The sequence below is a fragment of the Fukomys damarensis genome, unplaced genomic scaffold, assembly GCF_012274545.1.
Source record: "Fukomys damarensis isolate Sample0158 unplaced genomic scaffold, DMR_v1.0_HiC HiC_scaffold_1, whole genome shotgun sequence".
NCBI lineage: Eukaryota > Metazoa > Chordata > Mammalia > Rodentia > Bathyergidae > Fukomys > Fukomys damarensis.
Window position 1 is genome coordinate 58672884 of NW_022900913.1, and position 13173 is coordinate 58686056.

The window sequence follows — 13173 nt, forward strand, 5'->3', positions numbered from 1 at the left end:
GGAATTCTTCAAAGTGCTTTATATGTAGAATCCCTTTTATTTCCACAGGTGTTTTTAATAAGTAAGCATGCAAAAATATTGTGCATCCTTTTTTAAAATTAGAAAATTGAAGCACAGACAGGTTATTATTTCCAAATAGTCAACAGCACCCCTCAGCTCTTCTGATTTTTAGTCTGTTTCTAAGCTATAAGGTTTTCCTTTCAAAGGTATGCTTTCTCTTAAGATATGTTTTACTTCTCATCACATTGGAAAAATGCAAATTAAATTACATTTTTCTTTTTCGGTATAAAATAATTTTCTTTACACAATTTATATCTATGGAACGTATCTGCTGCCTTTGAAACAAGAAAACTTACATGTGATAGGCATTCCTTTTTTGTCAACAACTTCTTTAAACTAGACAGTATGCATGACCACTTCTGTTTAATATGGTGATGAACAGTATACAGCATATTCTGTTTTTATCTGTTTCACAATCTTTCATGAATAATTAGGCTTTTAAACTATGATGCTGGACACTTGTGAGGATATAAGCATTCAAGAGGGAAGAAACCAAGAATGATAATGACTTTTAATCACATCTCCTCTAAGATTTATAATACAATTTTGCAACATCTGTACATTAATCAGATTTAACATAGTCCTTTCAACCTTGTAAGGTAAATACATTAATTTTGTTTTTCCAAGATCAGTTTTAAGGCTGTATTAGTGATTTGTATATATTAGAGTTAATCTCACTTGACTTTTTTGCTTTGTTTTAATGTCTCTTCTAGAAAATTTAGAAGTGTTTGTGTGGCTCACATATTTTTACTGAAAGCATTGTCTTTCCAGCACAAAGGTTGGCCTTTTGACTTTTACTATTTCCCATTCTATCCTTAGACAGAGGTACTCCCGATCTTAAGGGAAAAGGGATAGAGGAAAAGATTTTCCATACTTGCAATGTAAAATTGTGGGTATTCGTTACGTCCCCTCCTCAGAATTCATTCTGTGAGCACCTGGGGCACGAACCTGTGTTCTTCAGGCCCACATGTCTAGCAGGTGGGCAGAAGCCTGGAGTAGTTTAACTGGATGAAGGGGAGGATGGTGGGGTGATGGGTGGATGGTGCATAGCGGATGAGTGGAAGGATAAATGGGACAGTGGATAAGAAGAGGTATACAGCAAGTGGCCCGATATAGCCGTGTGCCTTTATTGTTTCTTATAGGTCATCACAGTGATCATTTATTCCATCTTCATTCATGACACCATTGAGAGGAATGTACTCTTCCAACTCTCTCAATAGCTAGGTTAGTTTTGTTTTTGTTTTCTTTTTTCCAAGACAGTACTAGAATCCGGAGCCTAGACTATACCATTTCCTGCAGTGACATCGGCTCTGCTGCCCCAGATGCATAGATGGCCATAGGTTTTGGGGCTTCAGGGGCCAGTCTGACTGTAAACAAGGCCTGTGAGAGTTGAATCACTGTTTTCTTAGCAATGCATTGTTTTTGCCCAAAGTATATGTTTACAGATCAATATTTTTAAAATAAATTTTAAATTTTTCTGCCAATTATTCTATCCATAGTTACATACTGTTGACAAAACAACAGCTTGCTATATCAAAGGATATAATTTTTAAATTGTGGCTTTGGAGTTTGGAGGATTAAATCTACTCAAACCATATGTCCTTCAGCACTGCCTTTGTGTAGGGATTTCTGTCCCTGATTTAATGATGAGTTCAGTTACCAATAAGTGTACCTCCCCTAATTATTCCTTTCTTGATTACCCATAACAAATATGTGCTTTTAATCAATATAGTGGCCTTATTTTCTGTGCCAGCCAGGCCTATTAAGAGACTATGAGGTCTGTGCTATTTAATCTAAACCTTGGAACAACTTCCCCGGGGTCAGTGATATTCTATTGACTTTCATAACATAGAATTGCTGAAAGATCCATCTTCGGGGCTGCTGCTTCTATTTCTTATTTCTGGGTGCAGTTTAACACACAATGAACTGGTTCTGAATTACTATGTAATTTGCCTGGCTGTTCATTGTCTTCCCTCTTTTTTGTTGATTCTGAGTAAGGATTAAAAGGATATTTTCATGCAAGTTGTTGGTGATTGTGATTCTTACATAGATAGGCCGTTCACTATTATTTGTATAATCCGCTTATACTTGTTTTAATGAAAGCTGCCAGGCTTGGCGCTCAGTGAACTTTGCCCTCTGCTTCTTCTTAACTGTGTGGGACACGTAACTGTACAGTGATTATCCACCTTCCTCTTTATGTATCTGCCTAATGACTCACTTCCCAAGAGAAATGGGAAATGCAAGGTGGAGGTAAAGAATTGTTTAACAGTCACATGGTGAAACCAGTGAGAATGAAACTCTTCTTTCTTTTGAATGTTTACTGGAGAATTAAAGAATAGAACTACTTAGTGGAATTTCTCTTTAGAGAAAAGAATCATGAGACATTCCATAATTTCTCCCCCCAAATTATGTCATACTTCAAACCATTTTAAGTAGAGTTATTCTTGTTTCCCTATAACCGCCTTTTTCACTGTAGACTCCCGAACCTCTTTTTGCCCAAATAATTAGTGTATCAGACAGCTTTCCATCACTGTTATGAAATACTTGAGATAATCAGCTTTAAAAAGAAGAAAGGTCTACTTTGGCCCACAGTTTTTTAGGTTTCAGTCCATGACCTCACTGATTTTGGGCCTGTGTCAAGGCAACACATGGTGGGGATCACAGAGCAAGCTACTCACTTCATGGTGCAGGAAAAGACAGCAAGGTGGCAGGGTCCTAATTTCCCCTTGAAGGATACCCCCAGTGACTACTGGACATCCCAGAGGGCTATGCCTCTTAAACGTTACACCACTTTCTGATAGCACCACAGGCTGGGAATCAACCTTTTCACATGGGAGCTTTTGGGATGCTAATCCAAACCAGTGAAGCCAGCATGAGTCTGTAGCATTAGATACAGGGATAAACATCACCCACCACTGGGCTGCCACTTGAGCTGGAGTAGTATGAGGTGTGGCTGCAAGACTTTCAGGGATTAGGACAGTCAGGCCTCCCAGTCTGTCTATAAGGTGTTTGGCACCTTTCATCACTTGCTGTACAAACCTGACTTAACTTACATGTCTTGCATTACTCAACACAAGAAATTCTGTCTGTGAGGCTGTGCATTCTTTGCCCTAAACAATATCCCACTTATAAATTTGCCTTAGATTTTTAGGAAAATAAATATGCTTCATGATATTTGCCAAACACTTAGAGCCACATACCATCCTATTGAGGTAGAGTGTGTGTGTGTGTGTGTGTGTGTGTGTGTGTGTGTGTGTGTGCTTGTGTACTTGCTTGTGCATTGGAGGAAAGCCCCGGTTTATTCTAGGAATGTGTTTTAATACAAAAATTTGGCCATTTCCATTGAAATGCTTTATATCTCTGTATATACCCTTAGGTATTGTATCTTAATGCAATTAATAACACCATAACCAATAATAGTAATGGGATGGTATTAGTCCCTCTAGTGAAGGCATGAGGTAGAATAGCAATGAGAAACGTTTTCTAATTTGGAGGCTTTGAGGGCTGGGTTGTGGCAGTGTTTTCTATTTCTATAATTAATATAGTGAAACCCTATAATTAATATTATTTACAAAAATTAATATTACTTTCATCAAAATGATCTACTACTTCAACTCTGAAAGCCACATATCAGTATTCTGCTTCATTTATGTAAATTGAATTATTTTCAATCTGGATAATCTTCTTATACAGTGTGGATTTCTGTGATTATTCCTTCTGTGCCTTCTATTATCAAGGATAATTAAGATTTGACAATTTTAACAGCTAATTAAATAGTCTTAATATCTGATACTGAGAAAAATTCATTATAAAATACTGATCCAATTACTTCATTTATGTAAACATTCATCAAAAATGAACTTGGAAAAAAAAGGAGCTTAAATAAATTTCAGCAGTAGCTATCATTATATAATGAACAATAACCTTTCCTTGTTAACTGAATTTAAGGATGCATTACCTACCAGGTAATGTAAAAATAACTATTTCATGTCTTATATTATGGATTTAAAAATATGAATCTAATTATATTTTCTACATTAAAATCTCCATTCATTGCAAGAGTTTCTCAATCTTACCACTATTGATATTGGGGCTGGATAATTCTTTTCTGTGTGGGGAGATGCTACATCACTGTAGGCTGTTCAGCATCTTCCCAGATCTCCACTTATTTCATGCCATTAGCACCCCCTAAAATGTGAAAATTAAAACTGGGTCCAGACATGGCCAAATATCTCAGTTAGGGGTGTGTGTGTGTGTGTGTGTGTGAAGTCAGCCCAACTTAAGAACTATTTATACATTGGTAATTTGACCATTTCCATTGCAATGCTTTATATCTCTTTATATACCCTCAGGTTTTGTATCTTAATGCAATAACAACAACATAACAAATAATAGTAATGGGATGGCATTAGCCCCTCTAGTGAAGGCATGCCTCTAGTGAAGGCATGAGGTAGAATAGCAATGAGAAATGTTTTCGAATTTGTAGGCTTTAGGCCTGGGTTGTGGCAATGTTTTCCTGCCTCCAACATTTTTAGAAGCCCAACACTTCTACTTTCTCTTTTGTCTAGATATTTTTATCAGTGATAATCATAGCAGCTATAACATTTTTTAGAAGACTCACAGGTTCCCGGCTGGATCCCCCAGTGTCTCCTGACTGGTTCCAAATGAACTTCCTCCAAGTCAAGGAGCACCTGAGCATCTGAGCAAGGGGTGACTGCAGCAACTAAAGCATAGAGTAGCTTGGCAACTCCTGGAGGCTATATTGGTATTAAGCCATCAACACCTTCAATTTCATTTGTGGTCATATTGACCCCAGAGGTAAAGAATGATTCTATTCATTGAGAATTGTTTAAATGTCAGAACAGACTGTCTTAGGAAAATTTGTATGCCCCCTCCAACAATCTAGTTTCAAATTCGGTTCTTTGGTGCATTTCCATTAAGCCAGTCAAAGAGGAATACCCCAGCCATTTGCCACGAGAGTATGAATAACTGGCAACAGCTGACATCACAGCACGGGAAGTGTTTTTCTCTGCTCAAGGGATGTCATAATAAAATGAAAACTGTTTTCCCTCAAATAGATGTTGAGCCCACAATAATAAATGCTTGGACTCAGATATCTGAGCATAGGGCTGGGAATTTAGCTCAGCGATGCCATTGCCTGCCTTGTAAGTGCAAGGCCCTGAGTCTGAACAACAACAAAAAAAAAAGTCTCTGACAGTAAAGACTTTTGCGAAGGATGGAAATAGGATCCTCACTGTTTTTTTCAGATTTACTTATTCCTTGGCTTTAGAGTTTCTTGTAGTCTGCTATACAGAGTGAGAGACACTGGTGCAAAAAAAAAAAAAGCTACCTTAAAAAACAAGTTTTGAATCAAACCCAACTGGATTGCTTACAAGCTCTGAATAGTAGATGTTCTCTTCCACTTCAATTTGTTAAAAACTAACAGGTTCGTCTTCAGGCTTCCACTTTAAATTTCAGCCACGATGGAGTACTTTCATCTTGGTTCAGAAAACCTGACATATCTGGCCATGCAGTTGTGCCTTCACAAAGTGTGAATTATACCTGCTACATACAGAACATCCAGGATCCCCTTGAATTGTTAATTAGGTTGTGGAAAGTCATCCCAGGCTGGTCTCTAACTCATAATGATCTTCCTGCCTCAGCCTCCCGAGTGCTGGGATTACAGGCATGCGCCACCATGCCCAGCTTTAAATTTGTTTATGTTGTCATATGGCTTTCTTTCTTTCTTTCTTTCTTTATTTATTTATTTTTGGATCGGGACCTTTTATTTTGAACTCAGGACCTCATGCTTGCGAGGCAGGCAGCCGAACCACTGAGCTAATCCCCGGCCATGGCTTTGAATTATATTTAAGAATTCATATTGTTGGGAATAACAACAAGTACTATTTTACCATACTGTCTTTCTGAGGCAGGTGTTCCTAAAATTGGGGATTGAGACCTATTTGAAATTTTGATGAAATCTATGGCCCATCTCACTGAGTGGACAAAACTGATTCCATTCATTCTTGTTTGACAATTCTCCACCTGAGCAGAGATTATCCACGGCCCTGGCAGCTCTCCAGATCAGTGGGACACCTCTTATTGCTGCCCTTTCTAGAAGGAAGCACCATATCCCATTCCACTGGTGTGTAAACCGAAGCTCCTTATTGAGTTCTACAGTTCCCTTCCGTTTACACTCTCTCAGCAGTGATGTCTACTGGGTTGGGACTACAGCGGGTGGAGGAAGTGGCCCTTTTGGTTCTGTGTTTGATAGGGCTGCAGGGCCAGCTGCCATGCTGTCACAGGAAGGGAGGTCAGATTACAGAGTCCCCGTAGATGTCTAGAGCTACTTCCAGAGTTCCTATCCCACGGGTGGCACATATCACAGTGTCTCTTTGTAAAAATGAGTTAATTAATGATAATATTCACTAGTTTACACTAAATTATTACAACTTAATAAATGTCAAGTTGATTATCTAATAATACTGAGCAGAAAGCCCATTAGGCTCCCACGCTAAGTGCTAAGCCACATGAACAGACCACTGACACGTTTGGTCCACATAGTCCAATTGCAGGTTTGAGGTGTTTTGTGGGGTAATAAACTTATATCAAACATGGACAGTATAATATCAAAGTGATAAGATGATTGAAAACACATACTTCTCGACATGCTGGTGTAGGAAGAAAGGATGTGTTGTTAGGAGTTTTTTGCGGCTTTGCCCATCTCATCTCATATTAGCTGTCCCAGATTCCAAACTCATGTGTTCTCTGTCCCTCTCATAGGATCGGGGGAGCCATTCCCACTGTGTTCTCTTACTTTGCTGAAGTCCTGGCCCGGGAGAAACGGGGTGAGCATCTCAGCTGGCTCTGCATGTTCTGGATGATCGGCGGCATCTACGCCTCTGCCATGGCCTGGGCCATCATCCCGCACTACGGTAAGGGGCTGGCCTTGCACCAGCCAGGTGGGCGCCCATCTGCTTCACTTCCATCGCAGCCACTACCCTCCTTCTAAGTATGGGTTTGAGGCCAACACCATCATCATCATGTTTCTTGTGTCCATCACGTCTTCTTCCTGGGCACAAATCAAGCTAAAGCAGACTGTGTCCGTGGTCCTCTAGGTGGGGGAATGTGAGAGGGAAAGCATCTTCCTCTTCTTACTCTCACAGCACTTCCAGTCATCCAAATGTGTGGGGTGTTTTTACCTACCAGCTGGGTGAAGATACACAGAGCAAGATGAGGGGCTCCTGGCCACCTCCAGGCACACCATGCCCCTCGCTCCCTTCCTTCAGCAACCTGAAGCTCCCCAAGCCCCAGGGGTTCTTATAGAAGCTTCACCCTACAAGTCTCAGTGACTCTGCCCTGACCAGAGGATGGAGGGCAGTGCTGCACATTCAGAGCGTCTCACCCTGGCTCAGTCTTTCTGTGACAAGACCCCACCTAGGAGCCCAGCAAATAGTGCTTCATCAGAACACAGACACTCTATCACCAGAGATGTTCAAGGGACTAGATAGAATTCTGTGACAGGAGCGGAGGATGAAAACCAAAATACGTACTTCTTATTACAAAGCACAATATCATAATGTTCTACAGCTGGTGATTTGCTCTACAACAGAAGACAAAACAAAAATTTGATTGATTGAAAGATTATATTTTGTTTCTATGGCAAAGACCCTGGCAATGTAGCTGAGTATGAAGGCCCTGGGTTCAATCTCTAGTACAACAAAAAAATAAAAAATAAAAAAGGGTTCAGGAAGGTATTGTCTTGAAACTATTTATAAAGTTGCTGTTCATTCACTACAGTAGTGATGGTGACCCTTTTAGAGCTGTCAGTGATACAGACAGCCCGCTGTGGCATGGATGTCGTAGATTTGCCACCACTGATCTAGAGCATTTTGCTGCTTTTAAAGCCATTGCTTTCACTTGTTTGCCATGTGCTATTGCTCGTCAATGGAGGTAAGAGGGTATACAGAGCAGTGTCGGCATTTAAGACATGACTTACTTCATTCTTGCAACTCAGATCCACATGGGTGCCCTGATCCATCCCCTCTGGGTTCCATCCTAAGCCCAGCCCCTTGTCAGCCCCTGCTCTTCAGGCATTTCAGCCAGAGGTGGGAGCAGGAGGGATCCCATCTCGTGGACTCGCAGTTTGCAGAAGTCGGAGGTGACTCCACTTGTCCATACTCCCCTCACCCCCTCCTTACTTTCTCCTAAGCACTCACTGTTCTTCACCCTCAGTGCACCCAAAGCACCCTCTTGCTGGGCAGTAATCCTCTGCTAAACCAAGAGATCCAAGTTGTTTTGCACACAAACAATGAGTTGCAGGATTTTGTTTATTCTCTGCAGGTCACGTTGTTGATGATGAGTCAACAACCCAGGACTCAAAGTCAATTCATAAGGAAAAAGGAGGGAGGAAGTGGTTTTAGTCCCACAAGTACGTGCGTGCTTGTGTGTGTGTGTGTGTGTGTGTGTGTGTGTGTGTGTGCCTGTTTTATAGGCTGAAGTTTTCAAACCAAGAATACTATATAAATTTAAACTATGTGTGGTTTCAAAACTCACCTCTTGGGGATTGAGGTGTAGCTCAGTGGTGACTGCTTACCTAACACAAGGCCCTGGATTCAATCCCTAGCACTTTGCATTCTCAAAAGTCTAACCAATCTATAAAAATGAGATTTCAAAACTCACTCTGCTCATTTTCTATTTTTCATTATTTTTGTTCTCGCTCTATTTTTCATTTGTTATTTTTGGCTTTCATTTGGAGAGAGCAGTTTTTCACTATAAAGCATAGTTCATTAGAGAACAGCTCAGAGAATTTAACTCATGGTTAATATTAGATGTAGATGGAGCACTGTAATTTGTTTTACATATTGAATAGAAAATTCATGTTGTCACCTTCTTTTGGTAACCTCAAATTGTTCCATGAAGTCTGAAATTGTATTTAACAACAGCAATGATGAAAGACATAGGAGATGGTGACTTGGCCTATAGGGGACTTTTCTTAGTTCAAATTTAAAATGGGCTTGGGGTACAAGGTTGCCCATGGGTTCCTCATCCGTAAACTCCAGCCTCTTTTGGACCAAAGATGCTTTCATGTGCTCCATTTCCACCACAAGAATGTCTTCTGCCACCATCGGAGGAGTTAGACTTTTCTCCCTCCTCTAGGGCCCTGGGCCCTTAGGCCCCAGAGCCTCCCTCTTAGGGCAGCCCCACTCAGCTCGCTGGGTCAAATGAAAGGGAACTTCAGGGCTGCTTCTGAGAAAATGTGTCAAAGAGGCAAAAAGGAAATGAAGAGTTCTGGAATCCTGCTTTACCCGTCAGTGCACCCAGAGATGCTCCTAGTCCATCTACATGCAGCTTTTGTGCAAATTAAATAAGATGCCTCCAGGGGACACAGGTGATTCCCCGACCTACAGCTCCCCCCGATTGTCACCAGGCACTGGTTCAAGGCACAGCCTGTCAGCTTGGCAGCTGGATTAATGCACCCCTCCCACACACACCTTAGCCACCTCCTCCAGGCCAGCCTTGCCTCTCTCTCAACTTCTCAGCTTCTCGGGAGAGCACAACTCCTTGGCTCTGGCCCAACCTTCTCTCTGGACCTCCTTGATGCCCGGGCTTTATTTCTGTCTCCTTCCTGGCCCACGCTTCCCATCCTATTGCTCAGAGTGTCGCCTACAATCTTCTGAAATACTTAACTTGGATTGGCCTCTTCATGCTGAGCATGTCCAGCAACTAGGGGTCTGGTGCCTCCATATCTACCTGTCACACAATCCTGCCCTTGGATTGTGCATGACACGAGATTTTTCTCTTGCTCTGCTACCCGTCGGTCAGTGGCTGACCAGCAGAGAATAAACATAATCCCCACCTTTGTAACACACATAAAATACTTCCTGATTAGATCACAAAGGGCTAACCAATCTATATATATATACTTGGAATAAGGCAAGGTTATAAATCCTAGACAATGCATGAAGAGTTGCAAAAGTGATCACAACACAATGAAGTCTCATGTCTGAGGCTGACTCAAATTTTTGTGTTGGTGGCATCTTGAGAAATAATGACCTGGTTAAGAAATCAGTAGCAGAATATTAAAATCTTAGGGCCATATTTTATGGATGTCTTTCCATGGCCAGAAGTGCAGTACCAGCAACAAATTATTTCAATCAACTCTGTCAGCAAATTAAAATCAACAGGGGAGATCTTTGAAAAATACCCTTGCTGAGTTCATTGTTATACTTTTGCAACTTGGAGAGTTTTATTTTGTTTAATGATGATAATGTTCTATGTGATGGGGTTTTACAGGAACATTCACTTGAAAAAAATTGAATGCTACATTTTTGCACATATTATATGGCTGTTTCAGCTTTTCAGAAACACTCTTCAGTAAGATTCATACTTCCCTGTGCCCTAAAAATACTTTCCCACACTTGAGTCCTACACCAAATCAATCACTGGATTCTTTGGACTGATGATCAGCATTGAGAACTTTTATCCTTTTTCTTTTCTAGTTTAATGTGTGGTTGACAAATAAAAATTAAGTAAATGGGTGCAACTCAATGTTTGGATCTATGAATCCTTGTGAAATAATTATAGTATTGAGCTAATTAATGTATCTATCACTTTCCATTGCTGTCTTTCCATGTGTGTAGTGTCAGCCCCTAAGATCTATTCCCACATCAAATTTCAAGGACCTGATGTGTTATTAGTCACTATATCAGACATTAGGTCCACAGAACTTACCATCTCATAACTGAAGGTTTAAACTCTTTGACCTGCATCTCCCTTTTCCCCTGGCTCCAAGCCACTGGTAACCACTCTTCTTCTCTTTGCTTCTTTGACTTTGATTTCTTTCAGATTCTGCATGTGAGAGCAGGCAGCATTTGTCCTGTCTCTGGCATGTTTCATTTAGTATAATATCCTCCAGTTTCATCCATGTTGTTGTGGTGGCAGAATTTCCTTCTTTTCTTAAGGTCAAATAATCCTACATTTTGAAGTTTTACAGTTCTACAGTTTAGGTCTTACATTAAAGTCTTTAGGTTTGTATTGTTTCTTTTTGTGTATGGTACAACAGATAATCCTGGAGTAATTTCATTATTTTATGTGTGGATAGAGGATGCCCTTCTTTCCATTGTGTATCTTTGCTGCCTTTGTGCAGGATCTGTTGACCATTGTATTGGTCTGTTCTCCTGTTGCTAGGACAGAATACCTGACATTCTCAATTTAAAGGAGAGGTTTATTTGGGCTCATGGTTGTAGTGAGTTCAGTCAATGGTCAGCTGGCTTCAAGGTAGAAGTACTATAACAGAAGAGCATGACATAGTACTCACTGCCTCAAACTAGTTCCCCCCCTCCAATATCCCAATTAACTGTGAACTCATTGGTTAACCCATTGTCGAGCTCAGGCCCCTAACCATCCAGTCCCTCTCCTGGAGCCTCTTAATCCAACCAAGTTGACAATCAAGATTGACTGGCACAATCCTATATGATTAATTTTTTCTGGGCTCTCTATTCTATTCATTGGTTGATATCTGTGCTTTTGCCAGTACCATACTGTTTAGGTTACTATAGATTTATAATATAAGTTTGAAACCAGGAAATGTGATACCTTCAACTTTGTTCTTGTTCAAGACTGCTTCAATTCTTCAGAATTTTTTTGTAATTCCACAGATTTTAGGATTTTTTTTTCTATTTCTGTGAAAGCAGTGACATTGGGATTTTAACAAAAAGTACATTGATTCTGTTGATAAACTTAGGTAGCATTAGCATTTTGACAATACTGACCTTCCAATCCATAAACACAGGGTATTTTTCTATTGATTTGTCTCTTCTTCAATTTCTTTCACCAGTGTTTAAAGTCTTCTATGCACAGATCTTTCACCTCCTTGGTTAACTTTATTGTTATGGATGCTATTGTAAATTAAATTGTTTTCTTAATATTTTGTATAGATAGTTCTTTGTTTATATACAGACATACAAATGGTTTCTGTATCATCTTGTATACTATACTATACATTTTTAAAGAATTATCTGTATATATGATCATGTCATCTGCTAACAGAAAGTTTTACTTCCTCATCTAATTTGGATGCCTTTATTTCTTTTTTTTCCCCCCAATTGCTCTGGCCAGGACTTCCAGTACTATGTTGAATGAAAATGGCAACTGTGAGCATCCTTGTCTTATTCCTGAACTTAACAGAGAAGCTTTCAGCTTTCCACTATAAAGTGCATCAGCTATGGGCTTGGCCTTTATTATGTTAGTGTCCATGGATAAGTTTTTAAAGCCTGCAGGCTGAGGATTCTACAGGTCCCTGCTTCTCCAAGGGGTGATCTCAGAGGTCTGTTTTTGTGGAGGACCCCTGTGATCTCCTTGGGTACAAGGGAGGAAGGAAGAGCAAACCTAACCTGCATGATTTACTTCTTCACTATTTGAGTTTCAGCACTGTTTAATCCAGGCTAAAATATATTTCTTGCTTACCAAGTTTACACTTAAAGATTTGCACTGAAAGTAACTTTGACATCTAGATAGAGCTCTTTTTCAGTGATAGAAGTCACTTTCCTTTACTTAGACAAGGCAGTAAAAGTCCATCCATTTCCTCTACAGCCCCTGAGGGTAAAGAGAAAAGGAAAAAAAAAGTTTACATATCTCTTTGAAATTCCACAGTCTCTGTACCTTCATCCCTTCACTGAGCATCTACCATCTCCTGCACAGCTGGGTGGAAGAAGAGAAAGTGACTCCAAGCTAGGTGCTGACCACACGGACAGTAGTAACAAGATTGCTCTGGCGGAAAGGATCAGTAAATGGCATCCACGTTGCCAGTGTATTTCCAATGATAAAAAAACTCACATAATTGGAGACTCATGGACAGAAGGCTCTTGACTCCAGGTTCACTTTTCTGCATGGTAGCTGAGCAGTCAAAGCATAAGCTTTGAGCTTGGGGCCATGATGCTTCAGTTCTGGATTTTCTGAGTAAGTCTTTGATGCAAAGTAGACTACAATGGGTCACTAAAGGTTCTGGAAGGAAACCTGGAGGTGTTCCTGTAAGTTAAACACAACACCACAAAGAGTGTTTTAAATACACATAGATCCATGAGATAAGATAAGATGTGGCCAGAATTTCTG

General features: G+C 40.2%; 1 protein-coding gene across 4 annotated transcripts in view; it reads left to right on the forward strand.

Moving 5' to 3' along the window:
• Sv2c (synaptic vesicle glycoprotein 2C) overlaps positions 1 to 13173 on the forward strand; it is a 206865-nt gene that overhangs the window by 101563 nt on the left and 92129 nt on the right. For all 4 annotated transcript variants that reach the window (XM_010619116.3, XM_033761491.1, XM_033761488.1 and 1 more), the window contains one exon: positions 6844 to 6995. In XM_010619116.3, coding sequence (XP_010617418.1) covers positions 6844 to 6995 — 152 coding nt within the window. The remainder of the gene's footprint in view (positions 1 to 6843; positions 6996 to 13173) is intronic.